This window comes from Argentina anserina, chromosome 4 (assembly GCF_933775445.1).
Source record: "Argentina anserina chromosome 4, drPotAnse1.1, whole genome shotgun sequence".
Classification (NCBI taxonomy): domain Eukaryota; kingdom Viridiplantae; phylum Streptophyta; class Magnoliopsida; order Rosales; family Rosaceae; genus Argentina; species Argentina anserina.
The window spans coordinates 5119047-5140190 of NC_065875.1; the positions used below are offsets into that span (position 1 = coordinate 5119047).

The following is a 21144-nucleotide window of genomic DNA, read 5'->3' on the forward strand; positions in this document are numbered from 1 at the left end:
ATCCCAGTATGTTGGAGTCATGTAAAACATACAACGTTTTTGTAATCTACGCTAGTTTATCAAACTACAGCTTTATCATGTGTATTATAACCCCCAATGACAGCCTCATCTGGGATGTACTTGCCCCAAAACCAGTGTGCTTTCCACACTCTATTCATCTCTTCAATGGGGACATTCTTTGTCTCTGGTAGGAAGAAGGCGATGAAGATGGTCATAATGGTCACCCAACCAGCAAAGAAGAAGAAGAGACCAAACTTCATGTGGCAAAGCATGGTGAGGAAACCCTGGCCTATGACAAAGGTAAAGAACATGTTAACTGAGACATTGATGGCTTGTCCAGCTGATCGGATTTCCAGAGGACAGATTTCACTAGGAACCAACCACCCTAAAGGACCCCAAGACCAAGCAAATGCTGCAACATATCCACAGATGAAGATTAAGACCCAATTAGTTTCGCCCTTTGTAAATGTTCCTTGTCCGCTAACACCAAACTGCATGGCAATCAAGACTCCTACAGCAATCTACAGTCGTGGAAGAGATGTCAAAATTATGAAATCTCAGTTATATTAATGGGATATAGGGCCAAGATGAACAAGAATATACCTGGCAGATGATCATTTGCAGCCCCCCTTCTAGGAATAATGCTTTCCTTCCAAACTTGTCAACAACGATCATGGACACTACGGTACTAAGAACGTTAACACTACCAGTGATGACCGCAGACATGAGAGCAGCTTCATCTCCAAAGCCTAGAGTCTTGAAGAGAACAGGCGCGTAAAACATAATCACATTGATTCCAGTGAGCTGCTGGAAGAATGGAACGAGAACACAAATGATAAGTTGAGGCCTGTATCTTGGTTGCATGATGTTTCCCCATTGGTTCTCCACCTTGTTTGCAACCTCAGTAGCATCAACAAGGTCTTGGAACTCTTCACTGACTTTGTCGGTGCCGCGAATTTTTTGTAACATTTTCCTAGCCATCTCAGGGTGTCCTCTCTCTACCATTGAATTCGGTGTGTCGGGCAGAAACATTGCAGAAACAGTCATGATCAAGGAAGGGATTGCTGCAACAGCTAAAGAGATCCTCCAACCATATCCACCCTTAATCTTGGCAGTGCCAAAGTTAACAAGCCCCGCGACTAGAATGCCAATGGTGATGGCCATTTGAAAACCCATGTTGAGTGCTCCTCTAATCTTTGTTGGAGCCATTTCCGCAAGATAAACAGGAACAGACTGCAAGCAAATGCTTAAACTGTTAGGAAATAGCTTGACATGCACTATCATATGATCAATCTGTCGATGAAGAATATTCTTACCTGATTAGCAAACCCAACACCAACACCAAGCAAGAGACGACTTATGATCAGAATTACAATGTTACTGGCAATACCATTTAGGATAGAGCCAATGAAGAACACAACGCCTGCCACTAGCATGGACACTTTTCGACCAAATCTCCTAGTTACAGTTGAAGCAAAGAAGGAAGCCACCAGAGCAGCAATGTAAAGAGAAGAGGTGAACAATGTGAGGAGTTGGCTATCAAATTTACAGTACTGGTTTTGATCAGCAGCCTTATTCTTCATCTTGTGGTACACAGATGGGAAGAACTTGCTCAAGAATGACTCCATTGATGTCACACCTCCTGAGATTCCAATATCATATCCAAAGAGGAGGCCACCTGTGGCGGCAGCCACGCATGCGAGTATTACAAAGACCGTGACACCTCCTTCATAATTTCTGCTTCCGCCCTGGACAGCCATACCACCTCCGGCCATCTTCCTTTAAATTCTCAAGAATTCTGAGAGAAAGATATCGAGATACAGATAGAAATGTTCAGGTTCTTTGATTCTTGCCTCTCAAATCAAAATGTGTTCAAGTTATAAAAGCACCAAAATGTAACAATCATGCATGACTCTGTTCCAACAACTTCAAAGTACCAAATCAATTAGGTATTGTGAAGCCCTTTGCCTACCCGTTTTTTGCCATATATAGGTCCGAAATGCTGAACTTGTTGATTAGGAATTTAGGATATTATCCAAGCAGAACAAAATTTTGTTTGGGAGAGATTATCAAGAAGTTGATTCCAAATTTAGCAAATGTGAGGTGGGTATAGTCAAACGTTTTGACACACTTAGACAACAATTTTACTAGACATTACCTAAACCCTAAACCTATTATAATAACAACATTAGCTAGACAGAATACTCTTCTCCTTCAATTTGAGGTGTGAAGATAATGTCAACAACTATTTTATGCATCTTTATGATGTACGTTCAATAAGCTTCTATTTCATTAACAAAAACATTTTCTCTTAAATTAACTCCATTGTCGATGACACATCCTATCAAATTGTCCTATGGTTTTCCCTTTTATGATTTGGAACCGCACAAAAGCACAAAAGTTCAAAAGAAAGCAGGTCTGAGGACAATTTTTACACTTTGAACGAGCCAACTTCACGAATCCTATGCTACAAACATGTTTTGAGGACTTGTTTGAAATGTGATCATGTCCTGTTAATTCTTCATTCAACTCTGCAACTGCAAACATGTTTTTAATATCTTTAGATCATTTCTTAGGTCATCTCCAACCCATATGGCTATTTATAGCACATGGGCTACATTGTGGAATACTAAATCAGTATTATTCATCAATTTGACATCAACTGTCTCAAACTCAAGTGTAAAACAATGTAGCTTTTAATCCGGTAGAATTATTATTCTACCATTGTGTGTGTCTTAGCCTATTTAGGTTTCCTTATTAAAATAGATTATGTCTTAATGTAATAGATATGAATTCCTGATTCTTCGGGATACTCCGTATGTAATGTCTATATATAAACTTCATTATCAATCATTCAAGGGTTACGTTATGTTCCATTACGTTGTTATTATTCTCGTTTCATTATCCGATAACACGTTATTATGCACTTTATTTTAAAGTGTCCGAGTGACGAGGTCATCAGAAAAATAAAATCTATCCCTAAAATCCTATCTTCCGGCAGCCATTTTCTTCTTGGCATCGCCGGAGGAATATATCAAAACCCGACAAATAGTTGTGGGAAAAGAAAAAATCAGAGATCGAACTGCTCTGGGCACCGAGGAATTTCCTCTGGGCACCCCAACTTCTTCCTTGGCCTGCGTAGGTCGACTCCGCGCCGGCGACATCTGCAGCTCCAGCCCCGGCGTTGCAATCGCCTCTTTTTGCTGCCGCTCCCCAACCCAATCGACGACTGCTCTTTTGAGCCTCCCCGACGCCGCCAACGTCGTCCTCCGTTGCATCTCTGCAGACTCCGACGACCTAGTTTCGCTTGACCGGCGCCGCCCCGCGTTTTCTTGGCTTCCCAGCCTTCCAGCGCTAGCCAGCCTCGATGACGACATCCTGAAGCCCAGATCGTCCGATTTCGTCGACGCTGGACCCGACGTCTAGCCAAGCCCCGGCGATGCACCAACCCAGATCCGTCGCCGCCATGAAGCAAACCGACGTCTTCGAAGCCTCGCCCCAACAGCCAAGATCGTTGCAACCCTCTTTGTCGATTTCCGACGAGGTCTGGCGTCGTTTAGACCCGATGCCTGCTCGACCCGATTTTGCAGTTTTTGACCCGGATATTTAGGTCCAACCCGACTCGACGAGAAGAATCAACCCAGCCATGATTTTCGGACTTATGGCCTGCCAAGCCCAACAACCCTCTACCGTATAACCTTTTTCTTTTCCTCTTTATTTATTTAATGATTTGCACGTTTCTTAACTAAGTTCAGGCGCTTGTATATGAAAAATGATCAATTATCGTACCACTGCGATGACATGTATGCCAGAGATTGACATTAACTTAAGAGCTTTTTATGCTATCAGTATGAAGATTGACAAGGAAAATGAATTCATCAAGCAACTTATATATATGCAAACTAATTTGGAGATGATCTCAATTATATGCGGTTTATTTGGCAGACCATCAAGTATGTTTTTCTTAAAATTGCTGCGTTTGAACACACACACACACACACACACACACACACATATATATATATATATATATATATATATATATATATATACGGGGCTTTTCAGGTAAGGAGGTCCTTATCTCAGCTTAAGGTACGGATTTTCATTTTTGACCAACTTTTCGATCGAGTTTTCACATCTCCACAGTCAAATATCTAGGTAATAACGTATAGATCATCTCCAAAATATTTCAGCCGATTCCATAACCGTTAAGGTACTCATAAATTCGATTTTCTAATCAAAATATGAAGGTTCAGGTTCGGCAAATTCAATACGTCCATTGGTTTTGATTCGTTCGATACCTTAGTGGTCATGAAATCGGCTGAAATTTTGTGGAGATGATCTATACGTTAGAACCTAGATATTGGACGGTGGAGATGTGAAAAATCGATCAAAAAGTTTGTCAAAAATGAAAATTTGTACCTTAAGCTAAGATAAGAACCTCCTTATGTGAAAAGCCTTGTATATATATATATATATATATATATATATCTATATTTATATAAATTATCGATCGTTATTAGCATTCTTCATGTTTTTTTCCCGTCGTTCTTATACCGCAGATGAGACCCATGAGTGAGACCAATGAGGGATATGATTCCCCTTTTGATCGACGTTTTTTCATGTGATGATCTTAGGGGAGTCAAGTTATTATTTAAAGAGAAGTTAATCGATTTTCATGTGGTCGCTTAAGTGCCCCACTGTTTTGGGTGCGGTCATGAGAATTACCATTTAGCATCGATTATTTTGTGACCATATGCATCACAACCCTTCTAATTTCGGTTACATACTTAAATAGTTTCATTCATTCGAAACTAACAAAATCCTTGTTTCTTGTGGATGCATTGCAATCACAAATGTTATTTGAATTTTTTAGTTTGTTAAACTCATGTCTATGGACGATAATTCCAAGGTTTTCGTACTCATTTATTTGAGTTGAAATTCTTATTACTTTGAAGCAGCACTATTTTTTGACAAAAGATCCCAAAGTTTTATGGGACACACTTAAGTGATTCAAAAAACGTCTATGATGTTGTTTTACCAAAGTTGATCTTGATGTATGTTCCACATCCAAGAATCACAAGTCTTTTTTGGCTCTTGAATCTATTTTCTATTGAAGGAACATTTGAGATGAAAACGTAACATTTTTCCAATCTCCAGATAGTAGATTTTGAGTTTGAGGCTAAAGCTTCGCCCCTTTGTGTACATGTATGGTATTTTGTACTCTATTTGTATTTGAGAAACTATGCGACCCACTCTCTTATTTGGGGACATATATATTATATGTTGCATTTAGCAATAGAAAACACTAACAAATGACATATATGTGGTGAGTGTCCCTATATCTCAATAGAGACATATGTGTTTCTATAGACATCGATGGGGACATTTAACAATTGTACCTCAACCCTTATTTCTTGTAGTGACCATTGTTAATTTGTTTTCCCCTAGTTTCATTGGAGTGAGTAGCCCTGTAAATTATGCCCAGGGCCGACATACATACTCAAAATTAGCCCAAAAATTGGGTCGCGGGTCGGCTCAGTCCAAACTAATGGGCGGACTTTACTCAGCATGTTTTGAAATGAGTAGGGCATGGGTAATACTTTTCAAGCCTTGAGTTAACCCAAAATTCTGCCCATATGATATATTATCAAATTTTATTATTAATTTATAAGTGATTGATATAACTAGCAAATTATATTGGTTTAATTAACAAATATCTTATTCTTATAAGAAGAGCTTCATGAGTTCGACTCCTATCTCAATCAAATTGTTGTAAATGAAAATTAAAATATTTTATTATTCATGAGGTCGAGTCATGAGTAGGCTTTGGGTGGGCTTTTATGCCCAAATAGCGGGTTCGGGCTTCACATATTTTGATAGGCCCAACCCAACCCATCCCATTTTACACCTATGGTTGAAAAACACATGGGTCGGATTAGAGGTGGCAAATTGACCCAAAAGCCCCAGCCCGTTAGCGGCCCGGTTCAGGCACAATAAATTCTTGGGTCGGTTCGTTGAACACATAATTTTATATTATTTATATAAATATTTAAACAATTATCATTATTAGACTTGAATATTAAACTTTTTAAATTAAAATCTTTTAATTATTTCATTAATTTAACTATAATATTTCACAAATATTATAAAAGTAGTGAAGAAAACGTCATTGTTTTGACATACGTAACGTTTTAGAAATAAGATTATGAAATATGTTGTAGTATTTTATTTATTTTACTATTCTAAATAGTTATAAAACAAAAAATCTAAGTACATAATATCTTTTATTTTAATTATGTCATATAATGCTAATGGGTCGGGCCGGGCCGGTCCGCTTCTTGACCCAGCCCGACATGAGATTGGGCTGTGGGCCGAGCTGGGTTAGGAAAAATATTTAAGCAAATGGGTCGACCCGAGTTCGGCACAATAAATAAATGAGCCGGTCCGATCACGGCACGAGCACGATTTTGACCCGCTTAAAATAGGCCGGTACAACCGTTTGTTATCTCTAGGTCGAGTAGTATGTAGATATTTATATCTTAAGGTCAGGCTGGCTTTGCCCGGCCTATTTTACGAACTTAGGAGTGAGTAATGAGAATTGGTCAATTTTTTCTTAAAAATATATTAAAGAGTTGGAAATAGTTGATGTTAAATCAATGAATATATATCAGTGCGCCACATATCTCACAATATATATTATTACCTCCTTCTACAGAAAATTCTAGTATACATCAATGTATGTTATATATCATACATCCGACGGTCGAAATTGTTTTATGAGTGGAGTCAGAAAAATAATATCCATTGTCAACCGTTAGATGTAAGATGTATATGATAACCGTTAGATGTAAGATGTATATGATAACCGTTAGATGTAAGATGTATATGATACATTGATATACTATATTAACCATGTATCTCTACTACTGTTTCTCGCGCTCACGCCTTCGGGCTACTTCCGCTTGGAGTCTTGAAAACCGAGCTTATCTTTTAACCGTCGAAGTTGTGCTTCTCTTTGGAAATACAAAGCGTCGAATGAATCAACTCTTCCCGAAGGTACGATTCACTTGGCCCGGTGATTTCCACTTGTTTTGATCAGAAACCTTTTGGGTATCTAAGTTCTCAATAATCCATGCTCAAACTTGATTGATCGAACTGTACAAAACCATGTTCGATATTTAGTGTTGCAATTCGAAATTGGTTTCATGGCGAAAGCAGGGAGTACTCTCTTTCTCGAAGATTGGCTGAGAAGTGTGAGCGGCTATGGCAATAGCTTCAGCTCCAGAACCAACTCAGCCTCATCAGCAAGAGCCATAATTCAAGCTTGGGCTGAGCTTCGAGACTCCCTCCAACACCAATCATTTCAATCCCATCATCTTCAGTCTCTAAGGACTCTTGTCAATTCCCAGACTTCTCTTCATGTTGCTGAGCCTCAGGCAAAGCTTCTGCTTTCAATTCTGTCCTCTCCCAACCTTTGTCTTCCTCATGAATCCTACACTCTCTTTCTTAGGCTCCTATATATATGGGTTAGAAAATCTGCCAGACCCTCTTCCGTTCTTACTGATTCAGCTGTGGATGTTCTTGCGAATCTTTTGTCTTCAACCCAATATGACTCAAACAAGAGTCCAAGGCTTTTTTCTGAAGGTGTTCTCCTTTCGGGTGCATTGTCTTTTGCGCCTTCGGGGTCTGAAAGCTTGAAAACTGTCTGCTTAGAGCTGCTTTGTAGGCTGTTGGGAGAGGAGTATCAGGTGCTTGGATCATTTAGTGGACTAGTTCCTGAAGTTCTTGCTGGAATTGGGTATGCTTTATCTTCTTCTTCCAAGAGTGTTCATTTTGTTAGAGTTTTGGATTTCATGTTGAGTATTTGGGGTAAGGAATGTGGGCCTCAGGGTACGGTTTCTCACGGTTTGATGGTTCTGCATTTGATGGAATGGGTATTGTCTGGTTTGAGCAATTTTCGTGCTGTAGAGAGAATTAATGTTTTGTGTAAGGAGGCTTTAGAGAGCTCGAAACCGATGCATGTTCCATTTGCGGTTGTCATGACTGCAGCTGGAGTGCTGAGGGCTTTGAATAGATCTGTAGTGAGTGGTCTTGCGCTGGATACTATTTCGAAACTGAGGATGTCTGCAGAAGATAGGATAGAGTCTGTAGCAAGGGAGTTGGTTTCAAGAACTAGAGAATTTACTAGTTCAAGTTATGATCACAATGATAGTCTTTTGCTAAAGTGTGTTGCAGTAGCATTGGCTCGAAGTGGTGTTGTCTCTTCTCGTGACCCTTTGTTTGTATGCCTTGCGTCTGCATTGTTGACTGAAATATTTCCTTTGAGACGTTTGTACACGAAGGTATTTGATTCATTGCATGGCAGTTCAGCCTTACTGAGGATCAATGATGTCAAAGAACACCTTGAGAGCATGATGTTTAAGGAAGCGGGGGCTATAACTGGTGTTTTCTGCAATCAGTATGTTTCAGTAGATGAGAGAAGCCAATACATGGTGGAGATATGGGATTACTGTCAACGTATATACATGGAGCACCGACAGGTCGCTTTGCTTCTTCGTTGTAAACACGATGAATTACTTGGGGATATAGAGAAAATAGCTGAGTCTGCTTTTCTTATGATTGTACTCTTTGCGTTGGCAGTCACAAAGAACAAGCTAAATTCAAAGGGTAATCCAGAAACTCAAATGGATATATCAGTTCGGATACTTGTTTCATTTTCTTGTGTTGAGTATTTCCGGCGCATTCGTTTACCTGAATACATGGATACTATTCGAGGTATTGTTGTGAGTGTTCAGGAAAGTGATTCTGCTTGTGTGTCTTTTGTGCAATCCGTTCCAGCTTATGTTGACTTGACACAGGGTCCAGGTAAATTTTGTTACCGGTATAGGTTCAAGTTTATCATTTTTGCAATGAAGTTCTTAATTTTAGGTTTTCTCAAACTTGTCTTTATTATATTATTTTCATTTGATTAATGTGTAAAGTGGGTTATCAGATTTTTCTTCCCTACGAAAAATGGAATATATGTGGTCCATTGATGAGGTTCAAACTGCTCGCATTTTGTTCTACCTAAGAGTTATTCCAACTTGCATCGGACGACTGCCGAGCTCTGTATTTGGAAAAGTGGTTGCTCCAACTATGTTCTTGTATCCTATACTGAATTTCTTAATTTTCGGGGACCTTTATGTTGAACATATTGTACAATTTGATTCCTTATTACAAATTTAATCAGATATATGGGACATCCTAATGGAAAAGTAGCCAGAGCATCACATTCTCTGTTTTCAGCATTCATATCTTCTGCCAAGGACTCTGATGAGGATGAAAGGGTGTCATTAAAGGAGCAGCTTGTTTTCTACTATATACAGAGATCACTAATGGTATATACTTTATATAAGGACTGTAATGGTTAAAATGGCCTTCAATCAAAGCTACCAGAGGTCCAGAAAGTAAAACTTTTTCTTTGACTGCAGGAATATCCTGAGATTACTCCTTTTGAGGGAATGGCTTCTGGAGTTGCAGCTGTGGTTCGACATCTTCCTGCTGGAAGCCCAGCCATATTTTATTGTATCCATAGTCTGGTTGAAAAAGCTAATAGGTGCAATAAAGACATTGCTCAGCAGGCTGATATGTGGAAGAACTGGCAAGGGGAGTCGGAGCCTTGCAAGAAAATCCTAGATTTGCTTTTACGGCTGATCTCCCTGGTTGACATACAGGTTAGCTGAATTTTGTGTCTTTTATTTTCATATGCTTCGGTTTCCTCAGAAAAATTATTTCCTCATCAGTTTCGTTCTTCATGTGATAAGGGGTTTCAATGCCCTAGCCCTTAGGTTGTTTGCCCGGTACTCAATTTAGAATTAGTAATTAAGACATGCCTAATAAGATGAATTTAAATCCACCCTGATCATTTCATGTTTAGATCAACTAGTGTTGATGGAATGAAAGATCGTAGGCCTTCTAATCTATCAACTGTAGTTCTCAATCTTACTGAACAATACAACTTGCTCAGGTACTACCAGACTTGATGAAGTTGTTGGCACAGCTAATCGCGCAACTACCAAAAGATGGCCAGAATATGATATTAAATGAGTTATATTCACAGGTAGCAGAATCTGATGATGTAACACGCAAGCTCAGTTTAGTTTCTTGGTTGCAGTCGTTGTCTTACATTTGTTTTCATGAAACGAGTGGAACTGCTGCAGCCTTTAAAAAGTTGGGAACTGAAGAAGCCATTACTTCTATGCAGACTCGAGATCCCTTAGGTTATACTAGCCCAAATGCTCGACTATGACTGTGCTTTGGTTAACACTATTTTTCGAAAATTAGATTACTAATTATGAACGTAAGCCATTTTTTTCCCTCTATAATGCAATAATTGAAATTACCGATTTACCGCTTGAAGCTGTCATGAAGCAATATAGAGTTATGCTATCAATTGTAGTTTGTAAATTCTATCCTGATGTTGGAATTTGAATGATGGTACATCCTCAGAGGAGGGAAAAGGCCATGCTTTTTGTAAACTAGATATATTATTTATTTGATGGTTCTTAGTCACAGGATGTTATATGCAGTAGCTTGATGCCTTGATCGATAAAAAAGTGACCTGCACTAGCTTATTAACTGGAGGAAGCTTTTAATTATATTCATCCTTGGTTGGCTGCCGTTTATGTGGAAATTTGATGATAATTCTCAATTATGTCTCACAACCACGTTGATATTTGATGATAATTAAAGTTGAGGGAATGGGATCCAAGGACTTGATACATTTTGATCAAGCTCCCCTTGCGAATACAGTATGGCACATTGGCACATTTGTTCTGAGCCCTGGCTCACTGGTCCATGTCCTTCTCAAGGGCATGTACATACTAGGGAGTCACCAGGTAGTCCTCAATGAACAGCTTGCCTGAGAACGTCATCTGTTATGTATTGGTACAAGGCGGGGAGTTAGTACAGGGGGACAGATTTGATTTGGGCAGAGAAATGGCTGCCAGGACCGTCGACATTTAAGGTAGTCTGGTCTCGAAGACGCTAGAGGATGTCAGACCATTATGGAACATGGAATGACAGCTTAATCAGGTCTACTTTTCTACAAGTGGAAACAGCACTCCAGTACTCCCTACCAGTGATACCAGTAGCTGGAAGACGAAATTTTGATATGGCAGTATCACTGATACCACTAGTCGGATCGGGACTTGGATAGCAGGTGAGTTGCGCGATGTCGATGTTGATGGAGGCAGATATGTCTGATCTGATGTTGATGGTGGTACAGTAACAGCACTACAACAAAAAAAATTATGAAGAATTGAAGACTAGATAGCTAGCAACCGAAAGTGTTGGAAGGGAAGGGTATAGGAAAGGTTACCGAGACAGAAAGAGTAAGATGATCGATGGCTGGCTCTTCTTGGTCAGATGGATTATCAAATACGTAATTTGAGGACAGCTTCAGCCTAAATATACACGGGAATATTCCATCATTTTCTTCAATCTAGGAATTTCATGTTTGGCAACCAATTGGTTTCTTTGCTTTTTTATGCTTAAATCATGTTGGCAACTTGGCATGTTTGTTAATTACTCAACTTCACTTTCATGTTGTTTGTCCAAAACGTTGTTGACGTTTTCTTTTTCGCCTTCTTAACAGTTGGTTCATGTTCAATATCGATCAGTTATATATGCCGCTTATGCGTTACGTCGAAATTTCAGTTCTCTTTTCTCAAGATCAGGTCCTCTAAAGAGGCCAATAACTTCATTGAGTTCATTCTCGCTCTCGTATGAGTATAACAAATTTTGGCCTTTTGCTGGCATCGTCTTTTGGCAATTGCTTCGTAGAATTTTCGAAAAGATTAAACTCGGAATAGTTTTGTGACATTAAAAAGAAATAACAACATGCAAGCTATGGTTATTTCATTTTTATTCATTAGCAAAGCTACTGACGATCTTGATTCATGGTAATTATGATGAATAGTTTGCTTGAGATCCAAATCTAATGATATGCAGCTAGGGTTGGCACTTCCGAACTGAAAAACTGAGAACCGAACTGAAAAAACTGGATTGAAACTGAAAAAAAAAACTGAACTGACAAAAAAACCAAACTGAAATAAAAAAAATGAAAGAATTGAACTGATCCGGTTTGATTTTCGGTTTGGCCCCCAAACCGAACCGAACTTTAATTAAGGGATACGGGCATACATCGTAGTTTTGTGTAGTATACATATATAACCGAAAAAAACCCTACGTTGGCTTTAGACAATTAGTCTCACTCCTCAATTTAGTGTCGCAATCCTCTCCAATCTCCACTCTCATTCTCTCAGTCCTCGTCTCCCCGAAACCAACCTCGACGCTGAGTTCTATTCCCGATGCCGTCGAGATCTACTCCTAGATGCTGCCAAGCTCTACTCCCTGATACTGCTGTCTCGATATGTTACCTGATGTCAGACCATCTCTTTGCCACCTGATTCGGACTTCAGAGTCTCTCCACTCTCACTCTTTGTCGCCGACCAGCCCACGCCTCACCCAGTCACCCCGACGCCCATGTTATTCATCTCAAATTTTCAGGTATCTTTCTGTTTGACCTTGATTCTTCCAATTGTTCGGAATCCATTAATTTCCCTTAGTTGATCTATGATCATTCTGTTGTGTTAATGGGTTTGTAAAGAAAGATTAATAGATTATGATGTGTAGATCTAATCATGTTTAATGTTGAAGCTATTGAAGCAGGTGGAACACCAGGCTATTGGTCTTGGGGTTATTCACAGAGTCAAAACCGATCAACAGTTGGTTAAAGACTCAAGGTAGTTCTCGTTACAATGTCTTGCTTATTTTGAATTAATCAAGTGAGAAACGTTTCTTCTTTGATTTGGTATAGATAGTCTTGTTTTCATTGTTATGCAATCTTTTGCCGATGGATGATGGTTGCTTATTGATGATTTGATGGTTGCTTCTCAGGTAAAATTTGTGCAGCAGAAAGCACCTTACCAGGCTAGGGCGGAGAAGAGGAAGGTTGAATACACCAAGAACATAGATGTCTACTACAAGAAACAAGTAAGCATTTCTATTTTGTTGTTATTGCTGAATTTTATGATTGTGAGTTTTATTGTTGAGGTTTCTTGTTCAATTGTGTACAATAGGCTGATGGAGATATTGGAGTGGAAGAAGAGGAGTCCTACGAGTCTAAGTTAGAGGTGAACGATGAGGTATCTATTAAACTCCTTTTTGTAAGAAACATAAAACTTCTGTTTACCAGCTGGTTTATGAACTTATTTCCTAGGAACAAAATTCTAATTGCTCTAATTAATGAAATATAGTACTATGTATATTTAGCACTAGCGTCCACGTTTATAACTTTAATCATGTTTGCCTGCCCTTTGGATTTATAAGAAATTTTCCTGATTGTTTTCATCTCAATCACCTTAAGACTACTTATCTGTTTGATAAATAAAAAGATACTACTTATAGTTGAGAGCCATAGAAATTTTCCTAATTGTTTTCATCTTAATCACCGTGGCAGAAGCAGACGGAGCTCCACACTGTCCAAAGGGGCTAGCTTTGGTAAATTTTCATGTTTTATGGATTTGGGAGTTACCCAAAGTTGAGTTTTGGATGTGTTCTGTGTTGTGGAATCCTCAATTGAAATCCAAGGCTCTTTTGAAACAAAGAAAAAAGTGATACATGACACTCCTTATTAACCATATAGTTCTTTTGCAATCTTACCTTAATTGCTTCAGTAGTTAGGCTTTGTTTCTTAGAACTTTATATTGAATTACCTTAACGATAAGCTTGTCTACCTCAACAGTAAGTGTGGTTGGCTATAATGTTGTATAAAAATAAGTTCACAAGTAGATAATTCCATTATATTTTATGTCTATGCTCATTGGTTTAACTATAGTTTTACATTGAAATGGCCAACTGATCAGTTGTAAACTGTATATGTACAGAAGCTTAATTTGTAGTTATTTATAAATTGGTCTTATTGATGATGAAACGGAAGCTTGTTCTCTTTCTCTCCAAGATTTGAGTCAATTTGATAGCCTGTTTTGCTATAACTACTACTAGGGTTCTAGACTTTCTCATTGATTAAGAATGTCAGGAACAAATCAAGTGGCAAATCAAGGTTAATCTGTGTGTTTGTTTATTAAATATGGTTATTGTTGCAGGAGAAGCATCTTATAATGAAGAGGAAAGCAACCTCTAAAAGTGTTGGTCGTGCTACCCTTACAGAAAAGGGGGAAAAAAATTTTAGATTGTGGATTGTAATTACAGATTATGAACTATAAACGTTGATTATGGATTGTGTAATATAACTTGGATTTTACTTTTGGTACTTTTTATGAATTTTGTATTGTAAGAACTTAGACTCTTAATCCTTACTTATGTTAACAGTTCTTAATTTAAAAACTGAAAAAAAAAACCGGAAACTACCGAATTGAACTAATCAGTTCAGTTTTCAATTTTAGCTGTCAGAAAACCATAAACTGAACTGAACCGAACCGATGTTTAAATTCAGTTTTTAGTTTTAGTCCAAAATTAAACCGTATCAACCGAATGCCACCCCTATATGCAGCTGCAGACTGCGCCTCACTGGTGGCATGCATCCGTTTAGAGCAGCATTTAGATTAAATAGTTAATATATGCTTATCAGTGTTCTCCAAAGAACTAAAAGAAATCAAGCAAACCTGTAATGAAGGCGGGCATTTTTTTTTTGTCCTGCAATGTTTAGTCACTCTTTAATAGTAAAAACGTTAGGACATTATGCATGCATCACTGGCTACTATCTCTCCATATAATCATGATTTAACGTTAGTACAACAGTTTCTAGCTGGAGATTAGTGGATATATTACTGTACTTAAAACTGATAATTAACTGCAACATCGTATGTGTATGTTGCTTGCTGCATACGTACATGTATTCATCTTAATTAAATATCAAACCCTTGCTTCCCCGGCAGAGCAATATTAAACTGGAATCTTGAAGCAATCTGGCAGTACAAAGTAAACGTAATGCATGTATGTATGTATTAGGAAGTATAACAAAAGTGATTGTAAAGCTGTAATATACACACTAATTAACTACACGTACGTATATATAGAGCTGGCCAGTAATAACTAAGTTATCTCAATTTCCTATATTAGTTTAGAGTTTAAAGACAAAGCAAGTTCAATGCTAAGGCAACGCCAGCGTAGCACCTTTCAAGCCCTAAGCTAGGTTTTCTATCCAATTGATATCTTGCTGCTCCATTTGCAAGCCTTCTTCTTAGGTAATTAGGAGTTTGGGACTTCGGAGGGTTCTGTTTTATGACTTCCAACCCTTTCAGCTGCAGCATATGTATGTCGACCATGACCCACGAATCCACTTGTGTACGTGGTGACCTCGTTCAGCAAATGGCATGGGTGACTTCTGGGGCTCTCACAGAGGAAGATCGAAGAATGGTAAGAAAGCCAAGGGACCGTACCGCATTTGAGACTTGTTGCTTCATGCATGTGACATGCGTGCAGGTCTTTGGTTCAACAGATGAGCCTCTTGTCGACATTACTCAGGTCCGATCAAATTGGTGGCCGACTGGCCGGTGTGAAAGCTCTATTGGGGGTCGAAGAAAATTGGTCGCAGTCAATTTAACTCCAGAAGCTAGGGTTGAAATAAGTCAAATAACTAATTTTGCTGCACGTTTATTAGTGCAGCAAATACTCATGCATGGGAAGCACTTGCATCTAATATATTGATGGCACCACTATATTGATGTCTCCTACTCTCCTTCCCGGTAGGTATTTTTCCTTTGTGGACTGCATGTCATTTCACTAACTTGCATGCAAATATACTGAGAACTAATTCTTTTGGGTCGCATTTTACAATCATCCATGCAAAACTTCAACCTAATTATGTCATACATGTATTTGGCCTACAATATATTCAGAAATGATCTTGTCGTCCTTCTCAAGTGCACCGTTTGTGGTCTATGTTCAAGTTAATCTTGAATTGGGATTTCTCCTCTAATATAGCATATACATTTCTGAACAAATTGATTTTCAAACAGATGCAAATGATTATATGCTAACGAGTGAATTAGACTACAAACCACATATATAATTGAATTCTAGATGGGTGATCCATAACATCTGCAAACTACTAAAATTGACTATTGTAAAAAAATATTCATATACTTGTACATCGCTAATTATATTGACAAAGCTCGGATTTATGTTTCGATCAAGAAAAAAAGAAGCTCCGCTTCATGTGATTCTAATATTGACTGCCAGTTTATGAAAAAAAAATTGATATATACAATGCAAATGGTTAACATGCATTTTGGCACAACCAAGAAACACCTTATATGAGAGCCATATCAACATGGGACTACTACATAAAAAAACAAGACTCGTTACATCTAACTTGCTAGATCATTACGGTTCGTTTTGGCTCCGTTGGTGATTAAATTTAAAAGTGATGTTAGCTTTTGGAAAGCTGATGTTCCTACGGACTAATATAAAATTGAAACTTATTGAAGTACGGTGCCTTTCTTTAATTTCACCAAAGAACTTGTGCTACTTAATTCACACATTATAAGCTGTGTCAAGTGTCAACCTACACAAACTCTAACAAGTGGACACTAGATTACTATAACCCCATCATCTAATTCATTTCTTAATCACTCTTAATTTACAAAAAGTAAACCCTCCACCAATTGCCAATTAGTTTGATGCGACTATGCGAGAGGCACGTCAAGAACTCCTAACATTTTAGTATGCATTAAAAATACGACTCTTCACCTAAGTTTGCTCACTGTTCAAATCTACCCATTTCACAAAACCAGATCTGAAGGTCAACTACCACACAGAACCAAACAGATAGCTGGCGTGGGCCCCATCCCAAGCACAACTCCATTGACTTCCTGCACATCTAAAACGACATGAATATAATAAAAGCAGATTATTCTACTCCACTTCCTTTCTCTCTTTTGAATCTTTGCGCGCGTGACTAGATTTCGACGAATCCAATACCCAAATATATCATAGAAATAAGAATGAATTAAATTTAATATTCGAGATCCACAAAAATTATATTCCACCCTTCTTTCTTTCGTAATTTACACATCGTACCCCTCCCACTTCTCAATTACACCGTCAACTTCTGACATTGATATCTTTCTTTGTTTGACCTTGTCAGAGAGCTTTTAACATAACCTGTGGTCACACAGCCTCCATTGTCACGGGGCATTTTTAACGGTCACGATCGTCGTAGCTGTGTTTCCTCTATCAAGCAGATTGAAGCACGAGACCAACGACACCAGCCGGGACCGAACTAGCCTGCTGGTGAGGGTGAGGGTGACGGTGCTCGGCTTCGTACGTAACGATAAGCATGGTGGGGTCGTCCTGTGCTCTCTCCACGTGTTTCCTGGCTGGACACCCTCGCACTGTACTACACTTATAATAGCCTCTGCAAATAAAACGACAATGACTAAAAATTAATAATTTCGAAAATGAAGAAAATAATTTGAGTCTTCGAGATACACGATTTGACTTTGAAATTTGCAACACGATGCGCTGTGCGGTAATTAAGAAATAGAAAATTATAATTACCGTGGGTAAGGTGAGCCCTTGATCGGCTTTTGGCCGTACTTTCGCCATGAAAACTCGTCTGATGGTATATCGGCGATTTTCGCACTAATCGCCGGCACTCGGACTGTCCTCTTCACTTTGGTTTTTCTGTGCATTTGTTAACAAATTAATCAGCTCAGAAAAGATTTAAATGAGTAGAAAATGGTGACATGATTTTAGAGTGTATCAAGTGGGTACCTTCTTTTAGAACAGTGACATCCGCCGGAGGAGGTTGACTTCGTTGCGAGCTCGTCGTGGCAGCGTTTTCGGTGGGATTGAGAGAGCGGGGGTTTGCCGGAGGAGAAGGCCGGCGCCGGGGGGACGGCAGATGAAGAGAAAACTTTCCCGTTGGAGACGCTGCCGTCTCCGGTGGTGACGGAAGATAGAAACGACGAGGTAGTGGACATGGGAGGAGACAAGGTGAGGCAGTCTTTGGTGTTCAACTTTGTTTTGGCGCTGGTGTTGGGAATTCCGGTTTCAAAGGATAGATCGGTCTGCTGACTCTGAAGCATAGGTAGGACCGGGTTGGGAGGAGAAGAAGAGATGGTGGTGGGTTCATTACTAGGTTGCTTGGCCGGTCCACGGCGGAAGCGGGCGTGGCCGATCCGGTTCAAGACGGAAATGAACCGCCTGAACTTACCGACGGTGAAGTCGGTAATTTCACGGCAGTCGAGGTTGTTCTGAGACGGGGCTTGGCCGGACAAGACGCGGATGAGGTGCTCCATGCTCTGTAAGCCGGCGGAGGCGGCTTCTTCCATGGCCGACCGGTCGTCGATCTTGGAGAACCTGATTAGATCAACTGCCATTTGAAGATCCCTTTTGGATTGGAAACAGAGAGAGAGAGAGTCAAAGAGTCAAAGAGAAAGAGAGAGGAGATGGAGTTTGTGCTGGTTTGAGAATGTGGGGGTGGACATTGGTTTATAAAAGAGAAGGAGAAGAAGGGGTGCAAAGTCAAACGTGGGATCCGACGGTGGAGATCTGTTTGGTGTTTGTTTATTACAATTTTTTGCATGGCACATGATGGCATGAAGTTAAAATGACAATTACTATAAAGTCGAAGGTGATGGGGACCACATGGGGCAGAAAGAGGGTTCCGTCCTCCTGCTTTTGTAACGCACTCAGAGAGAGAGAGAGAGTTGAATATTTTCGAAACACAAATAGTCAATGGTCTTGATGTGAGAAAAGGCGTGCTTGTGATTCGAATATTATAATTATATTGTTTTGTAATTTTGTGTTATTTGTTCATAAGTTCACGGCGATGTTAATAATGCCACGACTCATGAGGTGAACTATATATTTATACCCGGCGTTTAATTTGGATCGTTGAAGGAGCAGAGTTCTCGAAGCCGCCTTGTTGTTCTAGGTTCTATATAGAAGTAGATACTGTAACAATCCAATTGTATCTCAAATTAATCTTATTTAGAACATAGGTTATTATGTTCTGCGTTCGATTCATAACAAGAAAGTAAGTTCGTTCGAACCTCTTTTGCAAAAAAACAAAAAAAACAAACTGTTAGTCTTATTTTCTAACGAGTTACTTTCCAACATGAAACTGACGAAAAGTCAAAATTATAAGCATGAAAAGCAAATCTGTATTGTCAATTGATAATCCCAATTTGGTTAAAAACATCCTCAACCCCGAATTAAATGATAAATTTTCCGTAAGTTCAAATCATTTCAAGAACATAACGTATACTGTTTATCAGAGGTGAAGGATTCATACAAATCGTAAGGAATATAGTTTCGTGGTGGGTTGATTTTCTAGCGAATATATTGAGAGTTGGGAAAGTCCAATCTTGCATTGGTTTGTTAGATTGCTTTGTGAAAAAGATTCTTGCTCACAGTGAATAAAGTCATTCACGTACCCAGTAAGTTTAACTTTATTCTGCCAGTGTGCCAGTTATTTAACTTATTTTAGCTACTGCCGAGGACAAAGGGCATCCTCACTTGTTTATGTTGTCAATGTTCACTTTCTGTTTTCTTCCGGGTGAATAGTTGACTTTCTGATCAAATCCCTCCCCAAACTAGTCACTTTCATTCGGAAAACAAAAAAAAGAAGAAGGAAGAAACCAAGAATTAGCACAAAACATATTAGGTCGGTAGACGAAATGAAAATCAATCAAGTAGTATGAGGCTATGAGCATCAATACTAAGAGAGTAGCTTATTAAGTTCTGGCCTCATGAATTTTGAGTCACAATTAGAATGGACATCGTGAAACTATTTAATCGTCTTTGAAGTAAAAATGTGAGTCGATTGGTTGATAAAAATTGTCATTTCACGGTAGAGGTGGCAAACGGGTTGGGCAGACACATTTTAAGGGGGTCAAAACAGTGCCCGTGTTGTGCTCGGACCGGCCTATTTGTTGAAATATTAAGTTCGGCCTGGCCCACGGCCTAAGCTCATGTCTGGCCGGGCCCGGGACCGTGCCGGGCCAAGAAGCGGGCTAGTTCAGCCTATTAGCATTATAAGACACAATTAATATAAAAAATATTGTGTAATTAGATTTTTTTTGTTTTATATAATTATTTAGAATAGTAAAATAAATAAAATAATACAACACATTTGATAATTTTATTTCTAAAACGTTACATGTGTTAAAACTATGATTTTTATCATTATTTTGATAATATTTGTTGACATAATGTAATTAAAATAATCAAGAGGTTTAATTAAAAATGTCTAATATTCAATTCTCATTATTATAATTATTTATATATTTGTATAAATAATATAAATTATGTGTTTAACAGACTGGCCCCATGAACTTATCGTTCCCGGGCCGGGCCTATGTGATAAAATATCTAAGCCCAGCTCGGCCCATTACAATAACAGATTTGGGCTGATTTTTAACATGTCGGACTTGGGATTTTCGGCCCACTTGCCACCTCTATTTCACAATAATCAAGTTTAACTTAATTCGATTGTATTTTTACAATACTATCCATTTATTGACATTTTAGACTTGAACGATCAATTATCCTTGAAGTATATACATATGTAGATGGTGATTTTAAACATAAAGACTTGTTTGGGGTGCTTTCGACTTTCGAGCCTCTTGAAGCAATCTGGATTTAAAACCTAGAGTTTCAATATGGCAAGCAATATAGATTTAAAGCCTGAGGTTTGCTTTGTTGTACACCCATTAGGTCTTTAGACTTATCTCATATGAGATACACATTTCATTTAATCGTGGGTTTTTTAATGTGCTTTTGTGTTAACAATGAGGGAAATTGGTGTTGATGGTTTTCTATTAGTATGCTAGATGGAAGCTGACATGTATATAAAATCTGCCATTCTATGCCTAAACCATAAAATTCAATTTTGGCTAAGATCTTCGGGGGCATTGTAATCCTTAGATTTAGAAAACTCTAGCCAAAGTGTAGAGCAAACCACTGACCAAATTCAAGCACTATCTAAGTATCTATGTTTTGTTCATAACTTCCTATAATGGTGAACTTAGTGGTAGTTACTTTGACTTAGATATTGGACTGTACCAATTTAGGTCAAAAGGCAAAGGCAGTCGACCAAGAGAAAAGCTCCGTATGGAAAACGCCTGG

General features: G+C 38.7%; 3 protein-coding genes across 4 annotated transcripts; 1 reads left to right on the forward strand and 2 right to left on the reverse strand.

Annotated features, from left to right (window-relative positions):
• Positions 1 to 59: 59 nt before the first annotated feature.
• Positions 60 to 1913, reverse strand: LOC126790693 (sugar transport protein 10-like). The gene is made up of 3 exons (XM_050517026.1): positions 1317 to 1913; positions 604 to 1233; positions 60 to 521 (listed from the first exon to the last, which is right to left on the reverse strand). Exons 1-3 carry the CDS (start codon positions 1773 to 1775, stop codon positions 60 to 62), a joined length of 1551 nt encoding a protein of 516 aa, XP_050372983.1. The 5' UTR covers positions 1776 to 1913.
• A 5045-nt stretch (positions 1914 to 6958) lies between these two features.
• Positions 6959 to 10622, forward strand: LOC126790043 (uncharacterized). Of its 2 annotated transcripts, XM_050516170.1 has the most exons (6): positions 6959 to 8256; positions 8374 to 8868; positions 8996 to 9146; positions 9233 to 9380; positions 9474 to 9716; positions 10010 to 10622. In XM_050516170.1, exons 1-6 carry the CDS (start codon positions 7209 to 7211, stop codon positions 10289 to 10291), a joined length of 2367 nt encoding a protein of 788 aa, XP_050372127.1. In that variant the 5' UTR covers positions 6959 to 7208; the 3' UTR covers positions 10292 to 10622. The 2 variants fall into 2 exon arrangements, with proteins under 2 accessions (XP_050372127.1, XP_050372126.1); XM_050516169.1 differs by having other exon boundaries at positions 6959 to 8868; positions 10010 to 10620.
• Positions 10623 to 16996: 6374 nt separating this feature from the next.
• On the reverse strand, positions 16997 to 18468 carry LOC126790044 (probable WRKY transcription factor 11). The gene is made up of 3 exons (XM_050516171.1): positions 17785 to 18468; positions 17569 to 17694; positions 16997 to 17425 (listed from the first exon to the last, which is right to left on the reverse strand). Exons 1-3 carry the CDS (start codon positions 18390 to 18392, stop codon positions 17245 to 17247), a joined length of 915 nt encoding a protein of 304 aa, XP_050372128.1. The 5' UTR covers positions 18393 to 18468; the 3' UTR covers positions 16997 to 17244.
• Positions 18469 to 21144: the final 2676 nt, after the last annotated feature.